This window comes from Kogia breviceps, chromosome 3, assembly GCF_026419965.1.
Source record: "Kogia breviceps isolate mKogBre1 chromosome 3, mKogBre1 haplotype 1, whole genome shotgun sequence".
In the NCBI taxonomy this organism is placed as follows: Eukaryota; Metazoa; Chordata; class Mammalia; order Artiodactyla; family Physeteridae; genus Kogia; species Kogia breviceps.
The window spans coordinates 113,677,846-113,694,825 of NC_081312.1; the positions used below are offsets into that span (position 1 = coordinate 113,677,846).

At 36.4% G+C, this 16,980-nt stretch overlaps 1 protein-coding gene across 4 annotated transcripts in view; it reads right to left on the minus strand.

Moving 5' to 3' along the window:
• LRRC28 (leucine rich repeat containing 28) overlaps nucleotides 1–16,980 on the minus strand; it is a 199,445-nt gene that overhangs the window by 22,277 nt on the left and 160,188 nt on the right. The window contains exon 10 of one of the 4 annotated variants that reach the window (XM_067029528.1): nucleotides 3,098–3,127. The exons of the other annotated variants lie outside the window; for them this stretch is intronic. Coding sequence (XP_066885629.1) covers nucleotides 3,100–3,127 — 28 coding nt within the window. The 3' untranslated portion in view covers nucleotides 3,098–3,099. The remainder of the gene's footprint in view (nucleotides 1–3,097; nucleotides 3,128–16,980) is intronic. 4 annotated transcript variants of the gene reach the window in all.

Genomic DNA, 16,980 nt, shown 5'->3' on the forward strand with positions numbered 1-16,980 from the left:
AGCAAACCAGGAATAAAGGGGATCTTTCTCAATCTGACAAATATTTGATAAAATCGACTGCTTACATCATACAAAATGTCCATACAAAATGGACAATGATGTTCATTTTCACCACCTTAGTCAATAAAGCAAGAAAAAGAAATAAAAGGCATACAGATTAGAAAGGAAGAAATAAAAACGATTCCTACTTTCAGATGACATGTCTACATGGAAAATGCCAAGGAATCTATAAAAAATACTCCTAGACTCTTAAGCAAGTTCAGCAAGGTTGCAAGCACATCAGATCAAAATATAAACATTAATCATATTTCCATATACTAACAATAAACACGTGGAAATTGAATTTTTAAAATATAATATCATTTATAATCACACAAAAAAGTGAAATACTTGGGTATAAACTTAAAACATTTAAGGATGCTTAAAATTATTAAATGCTGATGAAAGAAATAAAAGAATACTTAAATAAATGGAGAGACATACTGTGTTCATGCACTGGAAGACTCAGAAATAGTAAAGATGTCAATTCTCTCCAAACTGATCTATAGATTAAATGCAATTCTTATCAATCCTTATCAATTCAAATCCAGCACAAAATCCAGCTTATATTTGTTCTTTGGAAACAAAGATAAGCTTATTCTAAAACTTCTACAGAAAAGCAAAGACCTTAGAATAGTTAAGACAATCTTGAAAGAGAAGATTAAAGTGAAAGTATCACTTCACCTGATATTAAGGCCTACTATATAACTACAGTAATCAAGACAGTTTGGTACTCACTGAGAGAGAGACACAGATCAATGAAATTGAAGAGAACATAAGAGAATATCTTCATGACCTTGGCAGTAGGTAAAGATTTCTTAGGACACAAAAAGCACTAGCTATAAAATTAAAATGGATAAATTTGACTTGATAAAAATTAAAACTTTCTACTTTGCAAATTATACTAGTAAGAAAATGAAAAGGCAGGCATCACTTTTGAGATTTTCTTAACTCAGGAAGTTATGTGAATTTTAAGTTATTAGATACTTTGTATTACGTTAATTTAAAAAAAAAAACTAAAGCTGGTTAGAACCCTAGTTCAGATAATTTGCTACACCAGAATATATATGGTTGTATAAATAACAATTGAAATGAAACTCAGGCACAAAATGATCTTAAAAGGCAAGTGCATTTTTGAGGATCAGCTATCTAAACTTATTTCTTCCTGTTTTTTTTAAAGATAATTATATTAACTGAAAAAATCATTCATAGAAGTGATGCACTTCATACCACAGCGATTTAATTAAAAATTAAGGTTCTGGGACTTCCCTGGTGGCGCAGTGGTTGTGAGTCTGCCTGCCAATGCAGGGGACATGGGTTTGTGCCCCGGTCTGGGAAGATTCCACATGTCATGGAGCGGCTGGGCCTGTGAGCCATGGCCGCTAAGCCTGCGCGCCTGGAGCTTGTGCTCCGTAATGGGAGAGGCCACAAAAGTGAGAGGCCCGCGTACCACAAAACAAACAAACAAACAAAAAAAACACAAACAAAACAATTAAGGTTCTAAGTAAATATTCCAATTCCATAAAGATATGGGATTGTTATTCACTGAAGCATAATGCTCACTGGATCATCATTAACTCCTTATGATGCTCAAGGGGGTAGGGTAGGTAACATGGAGGTGTCATATTTGTGCTACAAAGAAATCCCAAGCCTGTGTACTTATTTATTAAAAAAAAAACTTTTTATTTTATATTGGAGTATAGTTGATTAACAATGTTGTGTTAGTTTCAGGTGTACAGCAGTGATTCAGTTATACATATATGTGTATCTATTCTTTTACAAATTCCTTCCTGTATCTATTCTTTTTCAAATTCTTTTCCCATTTAGGTTGTTACATAATATTGAGCAGAGTTCCCTGTGCTTTACAGTAGGTCCCTGTTGGTTATCCATTTTAAATACAGCAGTGTGTACATGTCAATCCCGAACTCCCTAACTATCCCTTCCCCAGTGGTAACCATAAGTTCCTTCTCTAAGTCTGTGAGTCTGTTTGTGTTTTGTATATAAGTTCATTTGTATCATTTCTTTTCAGATTCTACACATAAGCAATATAATACAATATTTCTCTTTCTCTGTCTTACTTCACTCAGTATGACAATCTCTAGGTCCATCCATGTTGCTACAAATGGCATTATTTCATTCTTTTCAATGGCTGAGTAATATGTGTACTTATTTACTTTTGGGAAACTCATCTAAGAACATACTGTATCTACTTGCTTCATTAATGATCTAAGTTGTTACAAGTACATCAACAGATCTACTGCCTTAACAATGCATTTGTGTTGGTTAGGTCCTTTAAAAAAATTACAGAACTGTGCAACCAGAGACATGATAGTTTCAGGGGAGAAACTTTTAGCTAAGCAATAAACTCTAGAATTAGGAAAAAGATGCTGATAAATTCTACAAAAAACATCAGACATGACATTTGTTGCTTCAGAATCTCTGAGCATACTTATAGGCAAGGCAGAAGAAAGCACATTTCAGCTTGTTTTAAAATAAAGAAATACCACTATTTTTAAGAAAAAAATCACAATGTTGTTGCATATATTGGAGCTCACAAAAATCATAAGAAATGTGGTGTTTTCTTTATAAACCTATTTTCTGATTAGAAACATAAAACATATCCTTGACTCATACAGAAATTCAAGCCAGAAGAAAAATAATATTAGAATCAATCAAATGAAACCCCAAGCCTGTGAACATATTAACATGTAAGAGGATTATGTGAGAATCATCTAATAACATATGGTATTTCTTGTTACATTTATGGATAATGACTGTTTCTCATGGGAAGATTCTGTGTGCAGAACCAAAGACTTAAATATATACATGCTTCTTTACTAGATCTGCCCATGCCCTAGAACTTTAGGGGTGAGATATGTATGGGAAAAGAAGTATCAGGTGGTTTGGTCATAATGGAACCCCTAATATTAGAGAGTTTGGCATCCAGCAGATGGTCAGTAAATGATTGTTTACTGATACAATGAAAAAGAAAAAGTTAAGAACAATTTACTTAAATTTGTTGAAGAATATTTTACCCATGCAAAATTTCATAAGTTACCTTCAGTTGGTGCCAACAAATAGGCTTCTGCTGAAAGAAAAAAAAAAAACACCCAAACATAAGTAAGCAATTAATGTCAGTATTACTGATGTCAACTGGCTTTCACAGAAGAAAGTAATACCGACACAACTAGGGCACCTACCAGGCACCGGTGGGGGACCATGGACACCTAAGGGGATGGGAGGAACCCTCAGTGACTGGCTTTCAGGATCATGGTTCCCAAGCTGGAGGTCAGGCCTGAGCTCCTGTGGTGGGAGCTCTGAGTCCAAACTTCTGGACAAACAGAGAACTTTAGATCCCAGGGAATATCAATCAGAGTGAGGCCTCCCAGAGGTCCTCATCTCAGCACAAAGACCTAGCTCTATCCAACTGCCTGCAAACGCCAGTGCTGGATGTATCAGGCCAAACAAACAGTAAGACAGGAATACAGTAAAACTCATCCAAAAAAAAAAAAAAAAAAAGAAATGACACAAAAATTTGTTACAGACGAAGGACTAAGGTAAAAACCTACAAGACCAAATAAATGAAGATGAAATACACAACCTACCTGAAAAAGAATTCAGAGTAATGATAGTAAAGATGATCCAAAATCTTGGAAACAGAATGGAGAAAATACAAGAAACATTTAACAAGGATCTAGAAGAACTAAAGAGCAAACAAACAGTGATGAAAGACACAATTACTGAAATTAAAAATACTCTAGAAGGAATCAATAACAGAATAACTGAGGCACAACAACGGATAAGTGAGCTTGAAGATAAAATGGTGGAAATAACTGCCAGGGAGAAGAATAAAGAAAAAAGAATGCAAAGAATTGAGGACAGTCTCAGAGACCTCTGGGACAACATTAAACACACCAACATTCGAATTATAGGGGTCCCAGAAGAAGAAGAGAAAAAGAAAGGGTCTGAGAAAATATTTGAAGAGATTATGTTCAAAAGCTTGCCTAATATGGGAAAGGAACTAGTCAATCAAGTTCAGGAAGCACAGAGAGTACCATACAGGATAAAGCCAAAGAGAAACACGCTGAGACACATATTAATCAAACTATCAAAAATTAAATACAAAGAAAAAATACTGAAAGCTGCAAGGGCAAAGCAACAAATAACATACAAAGGAATCTCCACATAAGGTTAACAGCTCATTGTTCAGCAGAAACTCTGCAAGCCAGAACGGAGTGGTAGAACATATTTAAAGTGATGAAAGGGAAAAACCTACAACCAAGATTACTCTACCCAGCAAAGATCTCATTCAGATTCAACAGAGAAATTAAAACCTTTACAGATAAGCAAAAGCTAAGAGAATTCTGCACCACCAAACCAGCTTTACGACAAATGCTAAAGGAACTTCTCTAGGCAGGAAACACAAGAGAAAGAAAAGACCTACCATAACAAACCCAAAACAATTAAGAAAATGGTAATAGGAACATACATATCGATAATTACCTTACATGTAAGTGGATTAAATGCTCCAACCAAATGACATAGACTGGCTGAATGGATACAGAAACAAGACCCGTATATATGCTGTCTACAAGAGACCAACTTCAGACCTAGGGACACATACAGACTGAAAGTGAGGGGATGGAAAAAGAAATTCCATGCAAACGGAAATCAAAAGAAAGCTGAAGTAGCAATTCTTATATCAGACAAAATAGACTTTAAAATAAAGACTATTACTAGAGACAAAGAAGGACACTACATAATGATCAAGGGATCAATCCAAGAAGATATAACAACTGTAAATATTTATGCACCTGACATAGGAGCACCTCAATACATAAGGCAAATGCTAACAGCCATAAAAGGGGAAATCGACAGTAACACAATAATGGTAGGGGACTTTAACACCCCACTTTCACCAATGGACAGATCATCCAAAATGAAAATAAATAAGGAAACACAAGTTTTAAATGACACATTAAACAAGATGGACTGAATTGATAATTATAAGGCATTCCATCCCAAAACAACAGAATACACTTTTTTCTCAAGTGCTCATGGAACATTCTCCTGGATAGACCATATATTGGGTCACAAATCAAGCTTTGGTAAATTTAAGAATACTGAAATCATAACAACTATCTTTTTGACCACAATGCTATATGACTAGATAACAATTACAGGAAAAAAAACTGTAAAAAATACAAACACATGGAGGTTAAACAATATGCTACTAAATAACCAAGAGATCACTGAAGAAATCAAAGGGGAAATAAAAAAATACCTAGAGACAGTGAAAACACAATGACCCAAAACCTATGGGATGCAGCAAAAGCAGTTCTAAGAGGGAAGTTTATAGCAATATAATCCTACCTCAAGAAACAAGAAAAATCTCAAATAAATAACCTAACCTTAAAGTTCGTGAAAGAAGAACAAAAAACCCTGCAAAGTTAGCAGAAGAAAAGAAATCATAAACATCAGATCAGAAATAAATGAAAAAGAATGAAAGAAACAATAGCAAAGATCAATAAAAGTAAAAGCTGGTTCTTTGAGAAGATAAACAAAACTGATAAACCATTAGCCAGACACATCAGGAAAAAAAGGGAGAAGACTCAAAGCAATAGAATTAGAAATGAAAAAGGAGAAGTAACAACTGATACTGCAGAAATACAAAAGATCATGAGAGATTACTACAAGCAACTATGCCAATAAAATGGACAACCTGGAAGAAATGGACAAATTCTTAGAAAAGCACAATCTTCCAAGACTGAACCAGGAAGAAATAGAAAATATAACAGACCAATCCAAGCACTGAAATTGAAACTTTGATTAAAAATCTTCCAACAAACAAAAGCCCAGGAACAGATGGCTTCACAGGCGAATTCGATCAAACATTTAGAGAAGAGCTAACACCTATCCTTCTCAAACTCTTCCAAAATATAGCAGAGGAAGGAACACTCCCAAACTCATTCTACGAGGCCACGGTCACCCTGATAACAAAACCAGACGAAGATGTCACAAAGAAAGAAAACTACAGGCCAATAACACTGATGAACATAGATGCAAAAATCCTCAACAAAATACTAGCAAACAGAATCCAACAGCACATTAAAAGGATCATACACCATGATCAAGTGGGGCTTATCCCAGGAATGCAAGCATTCTTCAATATACACAAATCAATCAATGTGATACACCATATCAACAAACTGAAGATAAAAACTATATGATAATCTCAATAGATGCAGAAAAAGCTTTTGACAAATTTCAACACCCATTTATGATAAAAACTCTCCAGAAAGTAGGCACAGAGGGAACCTATCTCAACACAATAAAGGCCATATATGACAAACCCACAGCCAACATCATTCTCAATGGTGAAAAACTGAAACCATTTCCTCTAAGATCAGGAATAAGACAAGTTTGCCCACTTCCAAGTTTTGGAAGTTTCAGCCACAGCAATCAGAGAAGAAAAAGAAATAAAAGGAATCCAAGTCGGAAAAGAAGAAGTAAAACTGTCACTGTTTGCAGATGACATGATACTATACATAGAGAGTTCTAAAGATGCTACCAGAAAACTATTAGAGCTAATAAGTGAATTTGGTAGAGTAGCAGGATACAAAATTAATGCACAGAAATCTCTTGCATTCCTATACACTAATGATGAAAAATCTGAAAGAGACATTAAGGATTTAATGTTGCAACAAAAAGAATAAAATACCTAGGAATAAACCTACTTAAGGAGCCAAAAAACTGTATGCAGAAAACTATAAGACACTGATGAAAGAAATTAAAGATGATACAAACAGACGGAGAGATATACTATGTTCTTGGATTGGAAGAATCAACATTGTGAAAATGACTATACTACTCAAAGCAATCTATAGAATCAATGCAATCCCTGTCAAACTATCAATGGCATTTTTCACAGAAGTAGAACAAAAAATTTCACAATTTGTATGGAAACACAAAAGACCCCGAATAGGCAAAACAATCTTGAGCAAGAAAAATGGAGCTGGAGGAATCAGTTTCCCAGACTTCAGACTATACTACAAAGCTACAGTAATCAAGACAGTATGGTACTGACACAAAAACAGAAATATAGATCAATGGAACAGGATAGAAAGCCCAGAGATAAACCCACACTCATATGGTCACCTTATCTTTGATAAAAGAGGCAAGAGTGTACAATGTAGAAAAGACAGCCTTTCAATAAATGGTGCTGGGAAAACTGGACAGCTACATATAAAAGAATGAAATTAGAACACTTCCTAACACCATACACAAAAATAAACTCAAAATGGATTAAAGACCTAAATTAAGGCCAGATAGTATAAAACTCTTAGAGGAAAACATAGGCAGAACAGTCTATGACATAAATCACAGCAAGATCCTTTCTGACCCACCTCCTAGAGAAATGGAAATAAGAAAAAATAAACAAATGGGACCTAATGAAACTTAAAAGCTTTTGCACAGCAAAGGAAACCATAAGCAAGACGAAAAGACAACCCTCAGAATGGGAGAAAATATTTGCAAATGAAGCAACCACCAAAGGATTAATCTCCAAAATATACAAGTAGCTCATGTAGCTCAATATCAAGAAAACAAACAACCCAATGCAAAAATGGGCAGAAGACCTAAGTAGACATTTTTCCAAAGAAGATATACAGATTGTCAACAAACACATGAAAAGATGCTCAACATCACTAATTATTAGAGAAATGCAAATCAAAACTACAATGAGGTATCAGCTCACACCGGTCAGAATGGCCATCATCAAAAAATCTACAAACAATAAAAGCTGGAGAGGGTGTGGAGAAAAGGGAACCCTCTTGCACTCTTTGTGGGAATGAAAATTTGTACAGCCACTATGGAGAACAGTATGGAGGTTCCTTAAAAAGTAGAAATAGAACTACCATACAACCCAGTAATCACACTACTGGGCATATACCCTGAGAAAACCATAATTGAAAACAAGTCAACCGACAAAAAATGTTCACTGCAGCACTATTTACAAAGCCAGGACATGGAAACAATCTAAGTGTCCATTGACAGATGAATGGATAAAGAAGATATACAATGGAATATTACTCAGCCATAAAAAGAAACAAAATTGAGTTATTTGTAGTGAGGTGGATGGACCTAGAGACTGCCATACAGAATGAAGTAAGTCAGAAAGAGAAAAACAAATATCATATGGTAACACATATATATGGAATCTAAAAAAAATGGTTTTAATCAACTTAGGGGCAAGACAGGAATAAAGACACAGACATAAAGAATGGACTTGAGGACACAGGGAGGGAGAAGGGTAAGCTGGGACGAAGTAAGAGAGTAGCACTGACATATATACACTACCAAATGTAAAATAGCTAGTGGGAAGCAGCTGCATGCACAGGGAGATCAGCTCAGTGCTTTGCAACCACCTAGTGGGGTGGGATAAGGAGGGTGGGAGGGAGACACAAGAGGGAGGGGATATGGGGATATACATATGCATATAGATGATTCTCTTTGTTATACAGTAGAAACTAACACAACGCTGTAAAGAAATTATACTCCAATAAAGATGTTTTAAAAAAAAGTAAAAGAAAGTAATACCCACAAACAGCAAGGGTAAGGAAATGTGAAACATTTCATAAGTGATAAGTGATTTAACCATATAAGTATTAGATAGAAGATATTATTTTAAAATAAACTAGTAGTGAGTGGGAGGAAGGAGTATTAAGTTGTTGTAACAGACAAAGGGAAGTAATAAGACAAAGACAGTTCTGTATGTCCTCTAACAAATGGGTCTCTATCGCAAGGCACAACAGTTACCCAGATATCTGGTCCTCTCATGTAACTACTCTGGCTTAAAAGACCATGGAGAATTCCTGAAAGAACCAAGCTCTGTAAATCTGAGCTTCAAAGCAGCCGACTGAAGCCATGCTGTCATCATCACTACCACAGTGCCCTGCTCACAGTAGATGCCCAATGCATGTCTGCTAACTGAATGGATAAATCAATAAATGAGTGGATGCATTATTCTTAGCTATTTGGAAATAACTCCAATGGCTTTTAAAAAATGGAAATAGAAAAAAAATCCTAAAATTCATATGGTCCCACAATAGAACCTGAATAAGCCAACAAATCTTGAGAAAAAAGAACAAAGCTGAAGGCATCATCTTTCCTGATTTCAAAATATACCACAAAGCTACAGTAATCAAAACAGTATGGTACTGGCATAAAGACAGATATATAGACTAATGGATCAGAATAGACAGGCTAGCAATAAACCCACACATATGCAGCTAACTGATCTTCCACAAGGAAGCCAAGCATATACAATGGGAAAAGGACAATCTCTTCAACAAACAGTGTGGGAAAACTGGATATCCACAAAAGAATGAGGGTGGACCCTTATCCTACACCATACACAAAAAAATCAACTCTAAATGAATTAAAAACGTAAAGATAAGACCTGAAACTATAAAACCCCTAGAAGAAAACATAGTGGACAACCTACTTGACATTAGTCTTGGCAATGATTTCTTCGCTATGGCACCAAAACCACAAGCCACAAAACAAAAATAGGCATGTGGGAGTACATCAGACGAAGCTTCTAAGCAGCAAAGTAAACCATCAGCAAAAGCAAAACATAACTTACAGAATGGAAGACAATATTTGCAAACCCTGTATTTGATCATGGGTTAATATCTAAAATATATAAGAAACTCCTATCATTTAATAGCAAAAAAACCAAACAATGTGATTTAAAAACAGGGCTTCCCTGGTGGCGCAGTGGTTGAGAATCCGCCTGCTGATGCAGGAGACACGGGTTCGTGCCCCAGTCCGGGAAGGTCCCACATGCCGCGGAGCAACTAAGCCCGTGAGCCGTGGCTGCTAGGCCTGCGCGTCCGGAGCCTGTGCTCCGCAACGAGAGAGGCCACAACAGTGAGAGGCCCACAAAAAAAAAATAAATAAATAAAATAAATAAAAATGGGTAAAGGATTTAAATAGACATTTCTCCAAAGAAGACATACAGATGGCCAACAGGTATATGAAAAGGTTCTCAACATAACTAATCATCAGGGAAATGCAAATCAAAACCACGATGAGATATCACCTCACACCTGTTAGGATGGCTGCTCTAAAAAAACAAACAAAAAAATAAGTGTTGGCAAGGGTGTAGAGAAATTGGAATCCTTACATATGTTGGTGGGAATGTAAAATGGTGCAGCCACTATGCAAAATAATTCCTCAAAAAATTAAAACTAGAATGATCATATCCAGCAATCCCAGTTCTGAGTATATACCCAAAAGAATTGAAATCAGGGTCTCAAAGAAATATCTGCATTCCCATGTTCACAGCAGCATTATTCACAATATCCAAAATATGGCAACAAGATAAATGTTTATCAACTGATGAATAGATTTTAAAAATGTGGTATGTACACACAATGGAATATTATTCAGCCTTAAAAAAGGGAAATCCTGCCATTTGCAACAACATGGATGAACCTGGAAGACATTCTGGTAGGGGAAATAAGCCAGTTACAGGACAAATACTGCATGATTCCACTTACATGAGATATCTGAAATAGTCAAACTCAGAAGCTAAGAGTAGAATGGTGAGTTACCAGGGACTGCAGGGAGGGAGAAATGGGAGTTGTGTGCAATGGGTATAGTTTCAGTTATGCAAGATGAGTAAGTTCTAGAGAGCTGCTGTACAATATAGTGCCTACAGTTAATACTATAATGTGCACTTAAAAATTTGTTAAGAAGGTAGATCTCAAGTTAAATGTTCTTACCCCAATTTAAAAAAAAAAAGGAACAGGAAGCATCAAGAATCTGGATCCTCAGTTAAGAAGTCAACTAAGAGATATTCTACTTTAACCTAAAATATTAACAGTTGTCATTTCCAGTGGCAGTACTTCCATTTGATACACTTTCCTTTTGCAGAATTCTATTTCCTAATTTTGCTTTGATGATAACATATGACTTGAACAGATTTATTGTGTCTCCCCCCCAAATAAATAAGTAGAAAAGAAACCACTGGTCTACTAATATTTTAATAATTAGACATTATTTTTAATTTTTAAAGCGACACCAGTTTGTTGTAAAAATTCAACACTACTCAAAGAAAACCACTGTTACTTTAGTGAGCCTTCAAGACGTTTTCTATGTATTTAACAATTTAAACTTTTGGGTTGGCCAAAAAGTTTGCTCAGGTTTTTTTCCGTAAGATGTTATGGAAAAACCCAAACGAACGTTGTTGGCCAATACTATATATATATGTAAAAGACTATATATGTATGTGTGTGTGTATATATATGTATATGTGTATATATATATACCCACAGCTGACAAAAATTGGATATCACTGTGTAACCTGTTTAAAAACATTTTTACCTAAACTTAGGGGCTTCCCTGGTGGCACAGTGGTTGAGAGTCTGCCTGCTGATGCAGGGGACGCAGGTTTGTGCCCTGGTCTGGGAAGATCTCACATGCCGCAGAGCAGCTGGGCCTGTGAGCCATGGCCACTGAGCCTGCATGTCCGGAGCCTGTGCTCCGCAACGGGAGAGGCCACAACAGTGAGAGGTCCGCGTATCGCAAAAAAAAAAAAACAAAAACATTTTAACCTAAAACTTAAAAAAAAAAATTGCTCCAAGAACCTTTCCTTTTCTTTTTTAACCTATATAAAGCTCTAAGCAAAGGATTTTTTAAAGTTCCTTTAGATACATACTATTTTTAATTGTTATTTGTGTATTTATAAAAATACATCCTTATTGAAAATATTCAAATGATTCTGTAGTATATAGAATTGAAAATTACAGTCCCCACCTGATTACTCCATAACCCTACATTCCTCCCTTCCATGATAACCACAGTTTAGAGTTAGATCTACATCCTGCTAGATTTCTTTAGAGCACACACACATATATGTATATGTATATACACATACACATTCAAAAGTATCTTGTTCAGAATATTAGAGCTTATTTTCATTTTATATTTATGAGTACCATTTCAAATTTCTTCATATGTAGTGATTCACTCAGTAGCTAATTACAGCATAGTGTCTAAAACATGGATTTAGAGCCAGACTTGCTATGGATCAAATCCCAGCTCTGCTATGAGGGCCTGGCCCAGATTCTGATCTTCCTGTCCCTCAGTTCCACACCCTCCTACTCCTGTAACATGGGGGTTATATTAGGTTGAACCACATGGAAGGCATATGATTCACACAGTTCAATCTAATAATGGTACCTATCTTACAGTACTAAGTAACACAGCTCAACTTTCAGCTGGGTCTCCTGACCCTTAAGGCCTATGAGTTCTTTCATTCCAGCCCAGGGCCTCACTGTACAAAAGCAGAGATGTCACCATACCAGCACCTGAGCGTACACTGTTAATATCTGCTATGGCCCAAACTTAACCCAAGCGATATGGGAAGGAACACTGGGATTCTGAGCCATTGGCAATTTCTGTCTCAAAACGTCCTGGTGATTTAAGTGAGACCTTTTGAATGTCTGTGATGGTTAATTTTATGTGTCAACTTGGCTAGACCATGGTACCCAGTTGCTTGGTCAAATATCAGTCTAGATGTTGCTGTGAAGGTATTTTTTAGATGTGACTGACATTTAAATCAGTAGTCTTTGAGTAAAGCAGATTATGCTCCATAAGGTGGGCCTCACCCAATAAGTTGGAGGCCTTTAGAGCAAAGAAGTAGAAGGACTTTTCCTTAAGATAGCAACTTAAAAACCCTGAGTTTCTAGCCTGTTGCTCTGTGAAATTCAGACTCAAGACTGCAATATCAACTCTTTTCTGAATTTCCAGCCTGTCAGCCTGCCCTGTGGTTTTGGACCTGCCAGCTAGCTCCCCAGTCATGTGAGCCAATTCCTTAAAATCAATCTGTCTATATTTATTATTTACAGATATAGATATATGTTTTGTTTCTCTGGAGACTGCTAACTAATACAAATTCAGCTACTGGTAAGAAATGCTGCTGTAACAAATATTTAAAAATCTAGATGTGGCTTTGAAATTAAGTAGAAGAGGCTAGAAGAGTTCTGCCTTGAAGAGACTATTGGTAAAAATATAGATGTTAAAGTATATCTGGTGAGGGCTTACACAGGAAAGAGAAAAGCTATAGAAAAAGCTTCTATTGTCTTAGAGAATACACATATTGTCATGAACAGAATGTTGCTGGAAATATGAGTGTTAAAGGTGTTTCTGGTGAGGTCTCAGACAAAAATGAGGAATGTGTTATTGGAAAATGAAAGAAAGATGACCTTTGTTATAAAGCACAGAGGACCTGACTGAACTGTATTCTGTTGGATGGAAAATAGAACTTGTAAGTGATGAACTTGGATACAGGCAGACCTCAGAGATATTGCAGGCTCAATTCCAAACTGCCGCAATAAAGCAAATACAGCAATAAAGCAAGTCACACAAATTTTTTGGTTTCCCAGTACATATAAAAGTTATACTTACACTATATTGTAGTCTATTAAGTATGCAATAGCATTATGGCTAAAAAATGTATATACCTTAATTTAAAAATAACATTGCTAAACATGCTAACCATCATCTGAGCCTTCAGTGAACTGTAGTAGTAACATCAAAGATTACTGATCGGGCTTCCCTGGTGGCGCAGTGGTTGAGAGTCTGCCTGCTGATGCAGGGGACACAGGTTCGTGCCCCAGTCTGAGAAGATCCCACACGCCGCGGAGCAGCTAGGCCCGTGAGACGTGGCCGTAGAGCCTGCGCGTCTGGAGCCTCTGCTCCGCAACGGGAGAGGCCACAACAGTGAGAGGCCTGCGTACCGCAAAAAATCACAGATCCCCATAACAAGTATAATAATAATGAAAAAGTTTGAAGTATTGTGAGAATTACCAAAAGGTGACACAGAGACAGGAAGTGAGCAAATGCTGTTGGAGAAATGGTACCAATAGATTTTCTTGACACAGGGTTACCACAAACCTTCATTTGTAAAAAGTGCAATATCTGTGAAGTGAAATAAAATGAAGCACAAAAAGATGGGTATGCCTATATTTAGCTGAGGAGGTTTCTAAGCAAAGCATTGAAGGCATGGCCTGGTTTCTCTTTGCTGCTTACAGTAAAATGTGAGAGGAGGGAGATAAATTGAGGGAATTGTTCAGCAAAAAGGAACCAGAACTTGAAGATATGGAAAATTCTCAGGCTATCTACATTGTAAAAAATGAGAAAGCACGTTCTGGAGAGAACACCAAGGGTGTGGCTGGACCACCTTTTCTAAAGAGATTAGACATGTGACTTGTGGATCCAGTCACCCATTTCAGCAGAAAGGCTGACAGCTTGGACTAAAGAGGACAGAGATGGGACAGGGTGAAGACATTCTGTTAGTCTTCTGGGATTCTACAGGCAGGAAACAAGCTATCAAGTAAAGGGAGGAAGAATAACCCTGGGGATGGGGCCACCTCCTCAGTTCCAGAGGATGGGGCAACTTTCTTGGTTTTAGACAGCAGGGCCCCACTCAGGGCTGAGGAGGTGGGGCCACCACCCCAGTGGGTCTAAAGGACAGAGCATCTAGCCAGAGGATTATTCTCAAGCATTAAAATCTAATGGAATTTGCCCTTTTAAGTTTTGGACTTGTTTGAAACTCATGACCTCTTGTTCGCCTTTTGTAAAGGGAATGTCTATCTTATGCCTGTCCCACCATTATATATTGAAAGCAGATAACCAGTCTGGTTTTACAGGTTCGGAGAGGAGTTTTGTCCCAAGGCAAGTTATACCTGAGTTTTATCCATACCTGATTTAGATAGTTAAGATGAGATTTTGAACTTGAGTTGATGCTGGAATGGGTTAGGATTTGGGGGGTGTTGGGATGGAGTGAATTTATTTTGTATCGAGAAGGACATGGATTTTTGGAAGACAGACTGTTATGGGTTGAACTGTATCCCCCCCAAATTCATGTTATAATCCTAATCCCCAGAACCCCAGAATGTGACTGCTATGGACTGAATTGTGTCCCCCCATCCTGCCACCAATTCATATTTTAAGCCCTAATCTCCAATGTGATGGTATTTGGAGATGGGGCCTTTTTGAGATATTAGGTTTAGATGAGCTCATGAGGGTTCCACCCTCATTATAGGATTAGTGCCCTTATAAGAAGAGACACTGGAGAGCTTGTGCACATGTGTGCTCGTGTTCTCTGCCACATGAGGCAGTAAGAAAGCAGCTATCTTCAAATCAGGAAGACAGCCCTCAACACAACCCAAACACATGCACACTGATTTCAGATTTCCAGCTTCCAGAACTGTGAGAAATTAAATTTCTGTTGTTTAAGTCACCCAGCCTATGGTATTTTGTTATGGTGGCCCTAGCAGAGTAATACAGTAACCTTATTTGGAAAAAGGGTCATTGCCAGTGTAATTAGTTAGGATGAGGTCATTAGGGAGAGCCCTAACGAAATGTCACTGGTGTTCTTATAAACAAGGGAAATTTGGACACTGAGATAGACACACATAGAGGTAAGATGATGTGAAGAGAAGAAGGGAGACGATGGCCATCTGCAAGGATTAGATCCTTCCATCACAGCCCTCAGAAGGAACCAATCCTGACACATCTTGATTTCAGACTTCTAGCCTTCAGAGCTCTGAGACAATATCTGTAGAAGCTCTGTAAGTCACCCAGTTTTGTGGTATTTTGTTGAGGTATCCCTAGGAAACTCATAAAATACCCTTGAAAATCCTTGGGAAATACAAAACTTATAAGACACATACATGTATGGGAAAAGCCAGACACGTTGTTATACTAGTAAATAATCCTATGAGTTGACATTCTCAATTTTAATAAATGAAAAGTAATTTGGGGGAATGAAAATTTGCTATGCCCATCACGATCAAAAGTTATGAACATACTAGCCGTTATTCTCTTCTATAAATATTTGAAGATTTGGGTATTTACTATTTATGCAAAATACTGTAATTTCTTCTTAATTGACTCTATTAAATTTAAGTTGGAACTAACACTCGTATGGGACTTGGTATTTTAGAAGAATATTCAATATGTTCTTTTAAAATAATGCCAGATGTCCACATTAATTTAGATATTGGCTGATACAATGTATTATTTTATAAGAAGCAATGAACACTGAACAGAATATATTAGAAAACTTAAAAATAATATTATCAAGACCTTTTAGAGTTTATGATATTAAAAATATTGATTTTATTTTTAGCAATAAGCTATTGAGATTCATGTATTTGGTTTTCAATTACAAAAGAAAGTACTTTAAAAACTAAGGTAGAAACTAAAGTCAAAGCTTTTAACACAATCTCCATAGCAACGTGGGAAGAAGCAAAGTCCGGTAGACCAAATGAAAGACACAAATTCTCAGTTTCAGATCTTAACATTAACTCACCACAGAAAGCCATGTTTGTATCTTGGTATTTCATTTTTTGCTATTAACATGGGCACTTCTGGCTTTTCTTAACAAAAGGGCATTGCCTAAGTCCTATGTATTTGATATACTCATTTTATTAAACTAACACTAATATATTTTATGTTCTAAAGCAATATAAGATATTCACACTGAATTTCCAGATTTAAGCAGAGAAATAAGTAGCAGTAAATATGGAAATACTTATTGAACAAGTTTCCCAAATTTCATATAAAGATAACACAAAAATGACTTCATTTAAGGGATCTACTTTATTTGCACAAATTAATTACCATGATAGAAAGTTTATGTTTTCAAACAGGTATTTAGAATTTTATCAGCTACTAACAGAGCATCCTTACCATACTGAATTGTTTTCATTTTCATATATTTAGTAAGAAAATGTCTTCTATAGGAAATTGTGCAATAACAATGCAGAAGGATTTTTACTATAGTTTAATGGAAGATTTTCCTATGATGATATCTTATTAATATGAAGATCATTTGCTAAAGACACATACATAAAATAAATTTTT